The sequence below is a fragment of the Punica granatum genome, chromosome 2, assembly GCF_007655135.1.
Source record: "Punica granatum isolate Tunisia-2019 chromosome 2, ASM765513v2, whole genome shotgun sequence".
Lineage (NCBI taxonomy): Eukaryota > Viridiplantae > Streptophyta > Magnoliopsida > Myrtales > Lythraceae > Punica > Punica granatum.
In genome coordinates this window covers 633,638-650,608 of record NC_045128.1, presented here as the reverse complement: position 1 = coordinate 650,608, position 16,971 = coordinate 633,638, and the positions used below count along the sequence as shown (strand labels likewise).

Here is a 16,971-nt window from a genome sequence, read left to right as displayed (position 1 = left end):
CGGCGATCAAACATTGCCGGTGACCAAGGTCTGGGGGTGGGCTAGCAGGTCGTGACGCCCCCACCCCTCTGATTTAGTCGAATTTTATTTTTTAAAAAAATAGGATAGAAAATGAGGAGGATGAGAGGTTGAAGAGCAGTAAAACCTCGAGGCAAACCTAGAAAGCAAAATCACTTACCTATTTCCCCGTCACCGTCAATTGCTTCCACTCTGCTTCACCTTTCCCTTTCTTCTATATCCCCCTCCTCCTCCTCCTCCTCCTCCTCCTCCTCCTCCTCCTCCTTCTTCTTCTTTTCCTCTATTTTTTCCTGATGGAATCATAGGTTTAAGGGCTCCCCCACTTGCCACCCCACCCCTCAATGTGGTCGTTAGCGGGCTCCAACACCTCCAGCGACCACGGTTTGTGGGAGGGGTGGTAACCGAGGGTGGCATCCCTACTCTTGATTCAAAGATGATCTGTCGAATCGAGGGTGGGGTGCTCCCACTCGAACCACCGTCTAGGGGTGGGCTGAGGGGCGGCGATGCTCCCACCCCTTTTTAGGAAAGATCTCAGTCGAGATTTTAGTCTAGACTAAGATCTCTTTCTTTTTTAAAAAAATTATCTTTTAATTTTTGTAATTTAACCTAATTTACTTTGATTTTTAAAATAGTTTATGTTATTTTTGTTAATTATACTTTTTTGAAAATTATATTTTAATAATTTATTTATTTTATTTAACTCTAAATCTGATGTTTTTATTTATTTGAATTTTATAATATTTTTATACTTATTTTTAATATAGAAATATCATATATGTTTGCCATGTAAGATCAACATTGTCCAAACATTACACGTCAGCGACTACCTCAGCAAAAATTAACATCGTTAGCCCAAAATTGATGGAATGTAGATGATTTTTAAGATTTAAAACATTTTTATACTTTTTAAAGTTTGTACCAAAATGTTACATTGGTAATAAAGTTTGTATTAGAATGTTACATTGGTAATAAAGTTTGTACCAAGAGTGTAATTCACCCTTTATCATATTCAATAATATTATTCAAATTTCAATATCTCATGCGTTACAACAAATCCCTGTAGATATATATATATATATTTGTATATTTAAATTTATCATATTGTATATTCATTTTAGGAGAAAAAATGAAAAATGGGGAAAAAAAGGAAGAGGATGATGTGATTTGAATTTGGGTTGTCAAGGCGTGGAAGCAATTATCTTACCAGTCGAGTCATGATTTGTTTTTTGTCCTTCCATGGCACGTAACTCCTAGAACTATTTAATATTCTTTCTTAAAAAAGGAGAAAAAAATCTGAGCTTGACATGTGTCCTCCTCGATTTGCGAAGGGACCTGTTTTAACATATCATAAAAATCTTTCGGGCCTAGTTAAGAGTGTGTTTGGATTCACAACAATTTTCAACTCAACTCAACTCCATTTATCTTCAATTCAATATCACAATCATTACTTTTTTTATTTTTTAAATATTTTTAACCAATCAATTTAATTTTTAATATTAAATTCTATCAACTATTTATTATTTTTTTACAATTCAACAACACAATCATTACTTAATCATTATTTTCTCTCAATTATTTATTATTTTTTTACACTTTTTCTCATAATTCAACAATACAATCATTACAAATCAATTAAAATCAAAACTCAACTCAACTCAACTCAATTCAACTCTCAATTCAAACACACTCTAAATCTTTGATAAAGAAAAAAAGATGCTATCAACTGTCATCACATATCCTCATCTCTCTCTATATTTATTATGGTCGAGGGACAATAGGATTGATCTCTCTTAATTAAGAAATGAAAAAACACGACAAAAATATAAGAGATTATATGATTTTAACGAATCAATTAACATAAAAGTCGACTAGAAAACGAAGAAGGTTCACGGGAGAAATAAATATATGTTTTTGCATGTGAAGTTTGAGATAATATGGTCAGAAGTTTAAACCGCAGTTCGGATTGGCAACATGCAGAATACTATATCATTTATGATATACTAGCGTTCGTATCCGCCCTACGCAATAATATTAAACGTAGTTTCAAATTTTATTGAGATAGTATGTGTGTTGATATGAAATTAACCAAAAAAAAAGGTTCTGATAAATAGTTATAACTAAAATGTAATTAAGTAATCGATACCAAAGTAATTGAAAAAATTTAAATAGAAGGGTTAAGCTTGCGTTTAGTTTTCGAGTTAAATAATTATTCAATTCAACTTGATTTTATGCAATGATTAAAAGTGTTGATAAATCTAGTAATGTGTGATAATATATATATGTATGCATATGTAGATGTGAAAAGTAGCTAAAAATTTTAATATTAAAAAATTATTATGTATATATAGATGTGAAAGTAGATAAAAAATTTATTATTAAAATAATTAATTATAAAAATGATTTAAAAAGTATGTGATAAAATTTATTATTAAATTATAGAAAAATATAAAAAAAAAACAATGATTGTATTGTTAAATTTGTTAAGAATATAGTTGAGTTGAGTTGAATAAGATAAATTATTCAAAAACTAAACCAAACCTGAGAGTAGCATTATGAAGGGGGTTCATTCTAACTCCCTCTGTGACCAAATTGACGAGTTTTTCTCTTTTATCATCTATATCTTTAGTTCTATATAGATGGAAGTATAGCATTGTGGAGGGGGTCTATATGGATAGAAGTATAGCATTGTGGAGGGGTCCATTCTAACTCCACGGCGGAGCCCGACAGAACCTTTTTTGCCCCTCATTGGCTATCGAGGGAGGGAAAAAGAGAGAGAGAAAAAAAAAATTTAAAAGGTGATAATGACCCATTTGATGTAAAACCATTGTTATCAGAACCGGACCGGACCGGCCGGTTCGACCGGTCGGACCGGGAACCGGCACCAAGTCCGGTCCGGTTCGCCTAAAAACCGAAATGGCAGCTTTGAACCGTCGGACCCATTGAACCGGCCGGTTTTAAGTAAAATTTCATTAAACCGGCCGGTTCTATGGGTTTTTATGGGTTTCCTATTTAATGTAAAAATTGGTTGGTTGTGTAAGGATTTGAACTCATGACCTCTTGCTTTTCATATTAGCATACTACCAACCAAGCCACCACCACTTTTTTGTTCTTTTAATTCTACTTTTAAGTACTTATTAAAATAAAATATTTATTTTGAAGTAAGAAATATTAAATATAGATACTTTCTTATACTATTGTTATATTTCTTTAAAATCATCATACTTTTATCTTAATTATCATAATTTTTTTAATAATATGAATATTTATTTTATTTTAAATAAACTAGCGGTCCGACCCATCGAACCCCCGGTTGGACCCATAAACCCATGACCCCGTACCCTTTCCGGTTCATCATCCGGTCCGGTTCTGATAACACTGTGTAAAACTTGTTTTCCATTGAGTTTTGATAGATTAATGGACAGAAGGACTATTTTTTGATGTAACCAAATTAGTCGGGGAACTCTTTCAAAAGTCAGGGACCTAATTGATACAACACAGATACAATTGATGCGAAAAATCATCGAGGAATCAAATTGATGTAAAGTCTATTTTTAACGGATTAAATAGTTAATTTACTCATAATAAAAACTTTTTATCGACTATAAAAGAAGAGAATATATGCTATGCAATTGCATATATATATATATATATATATATATAAACAACACGAATGACTTTTCTTTCATTTTATTCCCATGGTAATAACTTAAGAATCAAGTTTGGCATATTCTAATTCTGGAATTGGAATCTTATTACTGGCTTCGCGAGGATTTCATACTTACGGGGACCACCAACTAAGCCCGACGAGTCCACCCACCCTGCAAAACCCTGAAACCCAAAGCAATCCTTCGTCAGCATGCTGTCTTTTTTTCTTTTTCTTTTTTTCTTTTTTAAATTTAATTTTTCAGTTAAGAAGAGTCCGCATGCTGTGTTTCTGTCGGTTCGTTGCGGCCCCTTTTTGATTCCGATTTGGTCGTAGTTTTGCCAACCCAGCTTCTGCCACGTCAGATGGGCCGTCGGTCCACTACTCAGCTGCCACGCCACTATCTGTCTATCTCCCTCCCCAAAAATAACCCCAGTAGGTCTAGTGGGACCCATTCTCACGTGCGATAGCAATAGTCTAGCACAAAAGGAAAACGTGAAGGGCTATATTAAAAACAGAATAGCACAATGATGTACGTTCTTATATAACAATTAAGTAATTTTTAAGTTTGATTCTCTTGATATGACTATTCGCATCTTTTTATTATCCGTAAAAATTTCTATTTTATTATATTAGACTCATGATATGAGTGCCTCTTGTAACCGAACAAAAAATGTGAGAGCCTTGTTATTCTTTGGGATTCCCCTTCCATGCATCGATATTTTGCCATTTATTTAAGCCGGTCGGGAGGCCCCGGGAGATCGGGGCGTATTTCGACTTCCAGGATATATCGTGAGCCTAATGGGCTCTCTGGGAAAAGTCGAGCAGGGCATAGTCGAAGCCCAGCCCAGTTCGGCTTTGGATGGGCTATAAGACTGGACTTCCTTGAGGAGGCGCTGCGGGCTGGACAAGAGTTCAATGCCTTTCTTTCCGGGTCGGACCATGAAAGTAGGGTCCAAGCCCAGCCCAGTTCGACCCATAAACATGCATGCTAGTCCACGCTAACACTAGGAACTACTTTAGCTAGCTATGAGGAAAACGTCGAAAAAGAGTGTGAATATATTATATGCAAATCATCACCACATCTCCCATTGTGTTTGAGGACCTATTTTCCTTACCGAAATGTAGATAACAATCACCACATCATGTTATTTTATAGTTATATTAGTCGTTAGGCATTTTAAGCTCTAGAAATCAAGTAACATGATGTTGTACTTTGAGAGTTTTGTTTTTTTGTTGTTGATCGATCCCACTGATTCTTGAATCTATTAGGGGCGTGCAAGAGGCCAGAGTCCTTCGAGTCATCATCAAGAAGAGAGGGGACCCTATCTTGCCCGAAAAAGAAACATTACATCATATTAGAAGACAAAAAAAGGTTTCTTCTCTCCGACTGAATGGACGGACATAAATATATACATATATAAACGTGTATTATATGTATGTATAAATGCAAAGCAAGGGGTCCAAAAAATCTCTAATGAAAGTGACTTTAACTATGTCTATGGCAGCCGAAGTCCCAACAAATTCCCCAAAAGTCTCAAGAAACCCATCAACCAGCTGCCCCGACAGGCCACCCACTCATTCATTCACTAATATATAAAGAAGCAGCTGCAGAAAGTGGAGAAATCCACCAAGCAATCAACATTTATTTCAAGAAAACCATGCATCAAAGTTCCTGTTGCTTGCCAACAGTAGTAGTGGATCATATCAGATCAGCTGCAACATCCAATCCAGTACCCAAAAAAAAAAAAAAAAAAAAGAGGCGGTGGGATCAGCTGCACGGAAAGAAAGAGACAAAATCTGGGCCCTTGGTTGATGACACTTGTGCGTATCTGATGCATCTTTGCAGCTGCAGAGGTTACAGAAAAGCGTCATGACTGGAGGATTAAAGCAAGCAAAGGCAAGGGCCACCCATGGTTTTGTTTTCGAGACCAGCTTGCTTTGTCCTAATACCAGCGGCCTTGGCCTACTCCCTGTTACTGTGAGGGGGGGGAAAAAAAGAAAACGAAAGAAAGAAAGAAAAAGAAACAGAACCTTTTTAATTATTTTTTTTTTCAAAAAAAGATTGTCCATGTGATAGAATAAATTATTATATATAAATATAAATAAATAAAGGGGCAAAGAAAAATATATATATTTAGTTGCTTTATGCCAATTTTTATGTCTCAATGTGTCAGTGATATACTTGGAATTGGATAAGGCATGTGTTGCTATGCCTTCTTCTGCAATATCATATCTCATCACCCTTCTCTATTCATTTTCATCCTCATCAAAACACACACACACACACACACAAACAAAAACTGTACAGTATTGTACCTGCAGCTACCTACACATATATATCCATCCAAACCACCTATCATACACAATACTTGATCGAAGGATCAAAACCGAAACCACAGCTAGCTTTGTTATATATGCATGGCTTTAATACCTCAGAAACCGAACTTGACATGTACTATATATATGAGATGAAGCTGACCCGGTCGTACTATTTTCCAAGTGCTCATACATTGAACGGACAATTACCACGTGAGGCATCCATTAATTAATCAAATCGATCTAGCTAGTATCTCGTCTCCCCAAGATTTAAAAAGATTCTTTTAATTTATTGTCTAGGAGGTGGCCGGTCCCATTTCCATTTCTTTATGAGTGCCTAACCTTTCTCAAATTTTGTGCCGTTACTTAAAATAATAATGGAATGGGGAAACATATATGGAAATTAATTACCACTCACGCAAGTACAAAACAATCACTGGGGTACTCCAAGAAGAGGAGCCCATGGAAAAGACTTCCCTCAAGCAATACAACTAACTAACTAAAAATGTGAGCGACGGGCAAGTAGCAGTATTATTGACACGGTTGATGATCTGTTTTGAATTTCCACATCTCAAGCGCCTAAACCCAGAGAGAAACGAGCTACCCGGTTCCTCACCGACTTTCCACCATCGGGCGCGGTAATATATCGCGCGAAAGTCGTAGTAATTCCGTATGAATCATATCGCATTTTTCCTTCCTTTGGTAGTACGATTCATCATTGAATTGAATATTAATGAAGAACTAACTATTGCTGCCAAACCCCACAGAAAAAAACAGAGGAATTCCAAACCGGCTGATTATAGCAGAGCGAAACAAGTGACTCTGACGTTAGAATTCAGATGAAACCATCAAACTCTCTCTCTCTCCCTCCCTCCCTCTCCTAACACCTAAGGTTGTCCGTCCCCAAACTACAACCACCCTCTCTCTCTCTCTCTCTCTGTTGTCTTGAAAACTCTCTATAAATACGCATTCACCACTTCACTCTCTCCCTCAAGCAAATCTCGAGGTCACATTCATTCTAAGTATTGATCGATCTTCTTCTTCATCCATTTCTTGTAAGATCATCTTCTTCTCCACCCATAACCCAAATGGCCACCAAATCATCAGCCCAGTCTCCCCTCGAGAAAACCAGCTTGGCTTCTCTCGACCAGAAGCTTGTCATGGCCAAACGTTACGCTCATGGTATTGTTCAAAATCAAATTAACAACATAAAACCGTCGAGAGGAAGTTTATATATATATATATATATGTGGGCTGCATTTCACTTTCCTGAGCATGAATTTGGTATTAAAAAAAAAAGAAAAAAGAAGTCGTTCGAGACTGACACTAATACATATTATGTATGCATGTGACAGAGGGAGTAAAAGCAGGAGCCAAGGCAGCTGTTGTTGCGGGAATCGCTACAGCCATCCCGACCGTAAGCGCCGATCCTTGCACTTGTTATATAGGAGCTCTTATCTAATTACACATTTTCCTGGGATTTTCTATGGATTGGTGGGCACGAAGCCGAGCTGCTCCGAAGCCTTTATACTTCTGGTGACGGGATATATTTCTGAACAAGCTAGTGATCTTCTCTGTTTTTATTTTTCTGCAGTTGGCGAGTGCAAGGATGCTGCCATGGGCAAGGGCCAACCTCAACCACACTGCTCAAGCACTCATCATCTCCACAGGTTCCATTATAAACCGATTCCGACCAAAAAAACTTCAAACATTTTCCGCTACATTTCGCGCATAACAATTAACATCTCTTTTCGGCCTCCTCCTTGTTATGGCAGTGGCTGGGGCTGCTTACTTCATAGTTGCTGACAAGACAGTTTTGGCAACAGCAAGGAGGAACTCCTTCAACCAACAACCCTCTAACTTTGAAGCATGAAGAAATTAGAATCGTAACATGAAGTTACCTCAGTTGTATGTATCTATATGATGGTACCATCAGTCACTATCTATCTCTATCTATATCTATATATACATATACATATATATATATATAAATATAAATAAGTAGTGAATTGATGATGGGAACTTCCTTGGATTTTGTTTAAGGAAGGGAAAGATGTATCCAACTCCTATCCAGGACTTGGGAGCAGCTTTGTACTATGCTATCAGAGCAATCAAAAATGAAATGCAACACATGTTTCCTTTCATTCCAATGTAAACAAGAGATCATTCTTACCATAAGTGCATGAATTTATATCTTCTTTTGGCATCCTTAATGATGAATCTGATTTAACTCTCAGGAATAATTCGTTACTACCTGATATCTTCAACATATATAATAACCGAAAATTCAACCCCAGACAAGCACAGAGATTAACATATTAGTCTTGAATTGAAAGTATTCCTTATCACTTGTTATGCATTATTGTGTAGTTCATCAAATTTTATGAGTAGATTGAAGTCAAGAATATGATCCGTCATTGTTTTCTAGTTTTTCTTCTCGAGCAACCAAACCAAAAGTTCCAATGGATATCTAGAGGCACGCCTAATTAATACCCTTCAAGCTCTTGCTTTAATTATAGAAAAATAAGCTTATTACAGGACATAATAAATATTATATGCAGAACTTCACATTTGTACATACTTCTTCCATCACTATTCAATAAGCATATGCATTTCCGATACAGTGCAATAGCTCACCAGCAGTCCTTGCAGGAGCAACTACCATGTCTGAAATGGTGGAACCTGTTCCTGTCTCTAGCAATTATATCCCGATTGAAAATTTTTGACATGAGCTTCGTTGCTGAATGACAATTCCGACAGACTCGGAGGTTCTTAGCGATCCTGATGGTAGTTCCAGGTTTTGTACTGATCAACCCAAAAGCAATTGCAATTCTCTCGCTGTGCTGACTCAGTGCACCTTCTTTCCACTCTTCATCGATATCGTATAGCACCTCGGTCGTATCAGGTTCAAACCCAGCCCTCTCCAAAAGACCGTCAATTTCAGCCAGCATCTTGTATATCTGTTCACTCTGTGGGTGGGCTTTATCCGCAACAAGAAATTCATGTACAACACTGTTAACCTCTATCGATGTACAACCAGGGACTTTCTTCATTCCCACATCATTCAGTCTCGTTCTTATCCTCGCGACATCATCCCATCTTCCAGCTTCAGCATAGATGTTGGATAGAAGAATATAAGCCCCAGGGTTGCTGGGCTCCAATTTGAAAAGATTCTGTGCAACAGTTTCACCTAGCTGAACCTGTCGATGAATACGACAAGCTTTGAGCAGCGAACCCCAAATGGCCTCATCTGGCTCCATATCCATGGATCTGATCATGGATTCTGCTTCGCTGAACAGTCCCGCTCGGCCAAGAAGATTGATCATACACCCATAGTGGTGCAATTGTGGGGTGATCTTGAATTCATCTACCATCAAAGTGAAATTTTTGCGCCCGAATTCCACCAACCCAGCATGACTGCAAGCAGATAAAACTCCAACGAAAGTGATCTCATCGGGTTCAAATCCTTCATTCAGCATCTCATCAAAAAGTTCAAGAGCTCTCTCAACTTCTCCGTGCATTGCTGACCCAGATAATATTGCATTCCAAGAAGCCAAACTCTTATGCTCCATGCTGCGGAAAACTTGTTCAGCTGCAACTATGTTCCCGCACTTTGCATACATGTCCATCAAACTCGTAGACAAGGACGTACTTGTACAATTCTTGTAGTTCTTGTCCACGTATACATGAATCCATTTGCCTAGGTCAAGAGCGCATAAGCAAGCACACGATGGAAGAACATTTAAGAATGTGACGTCATTGGGCTTCACGTGGGACTGTAGTAACATTTCTCGAAAGAGCTCCAAGGCTTCTCTGTGGTGGTTCATGTGGTTATAACCACCAATCATGACATTCCATGAGATCACATCCTTTTCTTGGATGGCATCAAACATGGAACGGGCTTTTTCGAGATCCCCATTCTTGGAGTACATATCAATGAGGGAATTAACGATCCTGAGATTCGAACCCATCCCTTGATCCTTAATCCAGGAGTGTACCCATTTCCCAAGCTCAATATGACCTGATTGAGCGCAGGCCACAAGGACAGTAACAATTGTACTCTCATTCGGTAACACATTCTTCCTCTGCATCTTCCTAAAAGTTTCTAATGCTTCATCAAATTTACCACACTGCGTAAAACCAGCAATCATGGCATTCCAGGATACGATGTCCCTCCGAGGCATATCATCAAACAGCTTTTTTGCATCATCCATATAGCCCTTCAAGGCATAGCCCGTCATCAAAGTCGTGAAAGAGACAGTATCTCTGTGTGAACTTTTATCGAACACCAAGCGTGCTCCTTCCAAGTCACCATTTTGTGCATACATACTGATCAGAGAGCTGTGGACGAAGACATCGGAGTCGAGCCCGCGCTTCAAGATATGTGCGTGAACCTGTCTCCCTTCAGGGGCTAATCCCGATCTGGCACAAGATTTCAAGACAAATGGGAAAGTATAACAATTCGGTACAGCCCCAGAGACAATCATACGGACGAAAAAATCAATGGCCAAAGCAGGGCTATCGCTCAAGGAATGCCCCCGAATGACCGTGTTCCAGATCAAATGATTAGGCTGTTCGATCGACTCGAAGAGCAGAACAGCATAGGCAAGGTCGCTGCAGGGTGAAATAGAACAAAACTCGATGAGCTTGCTGAGAGCGAACTGGGTGTTGTGAAGGCCAGTTTTGATTATCTGGGAGTGGATCTGCTTAAGAGTTCGGGTGCTTCTGCACTTAGAGAGGAGAGCTAGAGACGGGTGGGACTGCAGGAGCTTGTACGGAGGATCGGTGGAAGGGAGAACATGGAGGGGTGCTGGTGCAATGGCAATGGTCGGTGAAGACAGCATCTATTCTTCTTGATACGACGCAGATTGAAGATGAAGATGGAGATGAAGCGAAAATTTGAAATATCGTTAATAAGTTGCAAGCAAAGACCCGCCATAGCAATATATATATATATATATATATATATATATATAATGGAGGCACAGAACAAAATCGAAGTCGGGTTTTATAAGTGGGTCCGGAAATAGGGCCGAAACTGGCCCAACTCATGATTAAAGTAGGTCTACTGAGTGATTGGGCCTGCAGTAGGCCCACTATTTGGTCCTTGATTTATGGCGTAGATCGATTTAGAAATTATATTGAAACGCACGGCCGGCAAGGAACCGGAATAATTAAACACAGAACGGTTACTTGCTGATGGAGGAAGCGGTTATTACGTCGAAGGAGGAGGTCGACAAACCTCGAACGCTCGGTTAAGCGGCCGAAGACGTATGTCTTCTCGTCCTTATCTCTTTGGTCCCCAGCAAACATTGGCTGTGGATAAGGCTGGAGAGGAGGGTTCGGAGCAGAGGAAGATATCCTTTTTGAGGAAACACTCTGTGGCTGCGAAGCGATGATGCTATGGAAGCTGATTTCTCTATGCCCGTGCGCGGCAGCAGAAGACATTGAGTGGGAGGAACCAGATCCTAGTGACGTTGAAGAGGATTTCTCTAATGATGATGATGATGTCTGCCCCAACATTGAGTTTACTAAAGAGGAGATCAAAAGTTTCAGGGCACCTTGGTGGGGTTCACTGTTGCTTAAGGTGCTCGGTAGGCGGGTTGGTTACATGTATCTTCGCAAGCGTCTTGAATCCCTCTGGCGACCCGAAAGGAGACATGTGGCTGTTAGCTTCGGTAGCGACTACTTCTTAGTCAAGTTTGAACATCTTGAAGATAGAAGGTTCGCTAGGACAGAGGGTCCACGGATGGTTCTCGGTCATTACTTGACTGTGCATCCTTCGGTTCCTGACTTCGACCCCCAGGAGGTTCAAATTGACAGAACCGCCGTTTGGTTGCATATACCAAAGTTCCCAATGGAGTACTATAATGAAGTTTGCTTGAGGAGAATCGCTAATCGATTGGAAAAGATTGCCAAGATTGATTTCAATACAAAAGCTGATGAAAAAGGGAAATTTGCGAGGCTTTGTGTTGAAGTTAATCTCAACAGGTGGCTGCGGGCTAAGTTTCGCATTAGGGGCAAACCATTCTTGGTGGAGTATGAAGGCATTCATTCGGTGTGCTTTGGCTGTGGTCGTTAGGGGCATAAGCAGGAGACATGTCCGCTTAGTGACCCAAGGGCGGAGAGGAAGGACACATCATCGGAACTGCCTTGGGAGAAGTTGGGTGCACAAGCAACTGCAAGGGATACTATAATCAAGAGGGGCCACGTAGCGGCTGCAAGTGCTGGTTCGTCTGGATGGACTTCCAAACCAGAAGCCAAGGAAGCCTGTGGTCCTTGGATGCTGGTGCAAAGACCTGGACGTAAATCGCGAAATATATCAGGTGGCAATAACTTAGGTAAATCAGTTGGTGGTTCGCCAGAGAGGGGGGTTCTGTTGGGATCCCGTTCCGCCATTCTTCATGATCAAGGGGAGCCCATTCCGATGGAGACAGATAAAAAAGTGAATGAGGCTCCTGTGACCTGGCCTGCTGCTGGAGTTATACAAGAAAACAGGTCTAACCGTGGCCTGGCCATTAAGGGAAAAAAACAAATAAAGATGCAGGACAGACTCAAGCTAAAGTGAGTGGCCATGTGAGATTGGACAAGGGCAAGGATCGTGAGGTCCAACTTCACATGAATAACGAAGAACTTTCTGGGGCTGTTCGCATTACTGGTGCGAGGACTTATCGCCAGAGCCATGGACTTAGTTCCGCTGCTGATGCTCCGAAGCCAGAAGCCAGAAGCCAGAAGCCAGTGCTCTCTAACAATGATCAGGTTGGGGCTCATTGTGCGAGACATGACTCTGTCTTGCTGTCCGATACCCTTGCCCGACTCCTCACCCATGTCCTGTTGAGGATATTAATTCCACATAGAAAAGATAAATCAAAATCCATTGGTTTATATAAGATTTGGGTACCACCACTCATCAATCCATTAATTTATATAAGACTTGGGTACCACCACTCATCAGTTTTTTTAAGTGAAAATGGGCCAAAGCCCGTATAAGCCAATGGAAATTTAATATGATATCAGAACCTAGGTTACGCGTATATGTGCCTACACGTCTCTGCGTACCCACACCACGCCAATCCCAATATATCCGAGTGCAGCCAAGAGTGCGCATCGTGTTAGTGTTCCCCCTCACTCGAGTACGGAAGATGAGCCCGGCTTGAGGTCAATTGTGGAAGGCGAGTGTTTAAGGGCACGTGATAACGTGTAGGCAGAAATAGATTACACGTTGCACATGAGGGCAGGTGTTGAGGAGTAAAATGGGATAAATCTCACATTGGAAAAGAAAAGGAAAATTCATGGGTTAATATATGACTTGTGTACCACCACTTATCAGCTTGAGCTTTTAAGTGGATATGGGTCCGAGCCCGTATACGCCCAATGGAAATTTAATATAGTATCAGAACCTAGATTACGCGTATGCGTGCCGACGCACGTGTGCGCACTCACACCACGCCAGGCCTAGTATGTCGAATGCAGCTAAAGTGCGCCTCGTGTTAGTCCCCCTCGCCCGAGCAATGAAGAAGAGCCCGGCTCGAGGTCAATTGTTGAGGGTGGGTATTTAAGGGCACCTAACAACGTGTATGTTAAAATCCATACACGTTGGTTTATATAAGACTTGGGTACCACCACTCATCAATCCATTGGTTTATATAAGACTTGGGTATCACCACTCTTCAGCTTGAGCTTTTAAGTAGAAATGAGTCCGAGCACGTATAAGCCTAATAGAAATTCAATATGTCCATCTCCACAAGGTTAAAAATTTAAATAATTGAGTTACAAATTCAAATAACAAAAATATATAGCTAAGAAAATACAAGTTTGAAATCGACTTACTAAAATCGAGAAGCCTTTGGGTGACACTAATTTCTTAATTAAGATAATTAGAGATGTGGTTAAAAAAATAAAATAAAAAATAAATAAATAGGATGAGTGAACAATTGTTATCAAAATCGGACTAGACCGGCCGGTTCGATAGGAAACCGGCACCCTCATCAGTCCGACTCCCAATGAAGATCGAATATGTAGGATTGACCGTTGAACCCACAAAACCGCCAATTTTTAAGCAAACTCTCTTTGAACCGGTTGATTTAATGGGCTCTTTGGCTTTGCTTTTTGTGTTTAAAAATGTTCAAAATTATTATGTTTGGGGCTTGACTCAACCTCCTGACCTTTCACTAGCCACTAATACTACACCACTTACTAACCACGCAAGCCATGCTTCTCATTTGATCTATGTACTCCATTTTAAAACCTTTATAGTTATTGGATAATTATTTTTTTAGAGAACTATTGCATGAATGTATTCCATGTAATTTTTTTGAATCCATGTATGTTAAACGTCAATTTTCTTAATAATATAAATAAAATTTTAATTTTAATTAAATGTGCAGTCCGACCATCGAACCCCGGTTGGACCCGTAAACCCATGAATACATCATTCTCCTGGTTCAATGTCTGGTCCGATTGTGATAACACCGGAGTGGGAAAGAGAGAAAGTAGGGCCACTTGGGTTGTTATTAAAGTAAAATTACCATTTTAACCTTAATTTAAGCAATGTTATTATTAGAATTATTTCATAAATGGCATTTTAGGAAAGTGAAAGTTATATCAAATCTTTCCTTTTCACTTTTGTAATAGTATAAATAAATATAGATATAACTAATAGTATAGATATTGGTATATATATAAAAAAAATTTCCTTTTTTTTTATTGGTTATGTGTTCTAAAATCCAACAAATATTTAATAATTTGATGAAATATTTTTCATGGTTTTTTTTATAAATAGATATCTATAGAGAAAATATATATATACTTGTACATATTACGTTAACATTTAAGTTTAATATAACAAGGAGGATTTGGAATTATAAATATAAGATATACTTTTTGAAAATTATATGTATTCATATTGCCTTTCGATAATATCTAATTTAAATATGGCATTTATATCTTATTTTGGGATTTTGATTTAATATTGTTATTTTCATATTAATTATTGAACACATTTACTTAAAGGTATGATAAATTTTATTATTATTATTATTATTATTATTATTATTATTATTTTGTTATTATTATATTATTTATTTATGTATTTTTTTGAGAAGGGTAATTTTTCAGTTACATTGACTTATTTTTAGTCATTAGTCATTGTAATTATGCTTTATTAAAAAAATAATTTAAATAGTTGGTTAAGTAATTTCATATTTATTAATTTGATGCACTATAATTACTATCCAGTAAGATAATTCATAATATTATATATATTTATAATTTTATTATGAAATTTAAAGTATATATATATATCTTAGCATTTTAGTAGTATGCATTATAACATGATAAAATAACTTTTCATTTGCAACGCACGTGTATATCTACTAGTTTATATATATATATATATGTATATATATGGCACATGAACCCAAATAAAGAGAAATAAAAAATTGAGTAAAGGAGTATGAGAAATTTCATTAGTGAGAAGAGAATTTGAAATCTCTTGATTCATAGATAATTGTATATACCACTATACGACAAATAGCTTTCTCTATGTGAGAATGAAACAATTTGACACTTTAAGAGCTAGTAACAGGTTCACCACATTTGGACTAACTATATTAGAAAAGAAATTGTAGCGAAACGACAGTCCAACGAGAGTAGGTCTGAGAATTATCATAATGCATGAAACTGTAGTTTAGAATCAAAATTTCTAGGAGAACTAATTCGGAACTTCTTCATTTTCACTGTATAGAAAATAATCAATACGTGGTGAGTGGTGGAAGAAGGAAAATAGATCGTTCCCATATATATATATATATGCATGGACTAGTTAAAATTTAAATACATAATTAATTACCGACGAAATCTAATATATATTATATTTATAATTTTTTTTAAAATCCTAGACTTTATTTTAGCCCCAATTATGGACATGACTAAGATTCCAAACACAACGATAAGTGGGAGGAGCTTTGTCGGGGAACTGAACGAAATATTAACGAGAATATTTCATCTAATAAACTAAAGTTCCTTTTTTCTGGCTTTCTTTTTCCCTTGTTCTTTTCATTTTTCTTTTTCGTATCAATTTATCCCAAGTACAAGAACACAATATGCATATGCATTAGTAATAGTTCATGTATACATATTCACCTTTGGTCCAAAAAGTTTCAAAAATATTAAATTTTGGTTCAAAATATATTTTCTGCCACTTGTTGGAACACGAAATTTTAAAACCGTTTCTATGCGATGCATTCTGTCATGCCGGGCTTGACCAACAGCTATTGCTGACATGATATACATGATGTGTCATCGAGAGCGAAATCGGGAAGACGGCCGCTGAGAGAAGTGTCAACTGCTCACAGTAATCAAGGGAACTGTGTCGGTGTTAGGAACAATGGCGGAAAATGGAGTTCGAAGCCCGTGAGAGGGAAGAAGAGGCTGTTGCCGCCTTCGCCAGACAAGAAGCTGGAGGAGAAGAGCAGCACTGCGCGTGGAGAGGGAGGGGAAGACAACGCTTCCCTTGATCGGCTGCTGCTCGTCCAGTCCGTTCTCACCAACCTCACTCGCCAGGTAACACTCGATCCTATAAGAGATTCCCGTTCAAAACCCTAATTTTTTTAAGTTCTTGTTGATGAAACGGGGGTAGCAAATTTGGATCAGATACCTGTTCAAAACCCTAATATGTTAAGACTTGAAATTTCGCATCTTTTGCTTTGATTTTGGAAGTTGGAGATGAGCTTTGGTTTGATTTTGGAAGTGCTCTGAGTTGAATTCCGAATTAGTTTAGCTGAAGAAGGCATATGTTACTTCTTGGGTACAGATTGATGGAATTGGTGTTCAAGCGTTCCATCTTAAGGAGATCGGCAAACAGGGGACGGAGGAAATCGAATCCTTTGGCAAGGGGGAGAGAGAGACGGAGAAGAAAGAGATGTGACAAAGAGAGAGGAGGGAGAAGAGAGAGATAGGAGAGAGAGCGTATTTTTTCAAAGAAAAAGATT

At 38.4% G+C, this 16,971-nt stretch overlaps 3 protein-coding genes and 1 long non-coding RNA gene across 4 annotated transcripts; 3 read left to right on the top strand and 1 right to left on the bottom strand.

Moving 5' to 3' along the window:
• The first annotated feature begins 4,812 nt into the window (after positions 1-4,812).
• LOC116197434 lies at positions 4,813-5,420 on the top strand. The gene is made up of 2 exons (XR_004155040.1): positions 4,813-5,036; positions 5,170-5,420. It is a non-coding gene; the product is annotated as an uncharacterized LOC116197434 (long non-coding RNA).
• Positions 5,421-6,951: 1,531 nt separating this feature from the next.
• On the top strand, positions 6,952-8,158 carry LOC116197164 (early nodulin-93-like). Its single transcript, XM_031527215.1, has 4 exons — positions 6,952-7,162; positions 7,336-7,397; positions 7,575-7,650; positions 7,756-8,158. The coding sequence occupies exons 1-4, from the start codon at positions 7,069-7,071 to the stop codon at positions 7,851-7,853; spliced, it is 330 nt and encodes a 109-aa protein (XP_031383075.1). The 5' UTR covers positions 6,952-7,068; the 3' UTR covers positions 7,854-8,158.
• Positions 8,159-8,463: 305 nt separating this feature from the next.
• On the bottom strand, positions 8,464-10,918 carry LOC116197162 (pentatricopeptide repeat-containing protein At1g08070, chloroplastic-like). The gene has a single exon (XM_031527214.1). The coding sequence runs from the start codon at positions 10,822-10,824 to the stop codon at positions 8,614-8,616; it is 2,211 nt and encodes a 736-aa protein (XP_031383074.1). The 5' UTR covers positions 10,825-10,918; the 3' UTR covers positions 8,464-8,613.
• Positions 10,919-11,375: 457 nt separating this feature from the next.
• On the top strand, positions 11,376-12,062 carry LOC116196546. Its single transcript, XM_031526324.1, has one exon. The coding sequence runs from the start codon at positions 11,376-11,378 to the stop codon at positions 12,060-12,062; it is 687 nt and encodes a 228-aa protein (XP_031382184.1).
• Positions 12,063-16,971: the final 4,909 nt, after the last annotated feature.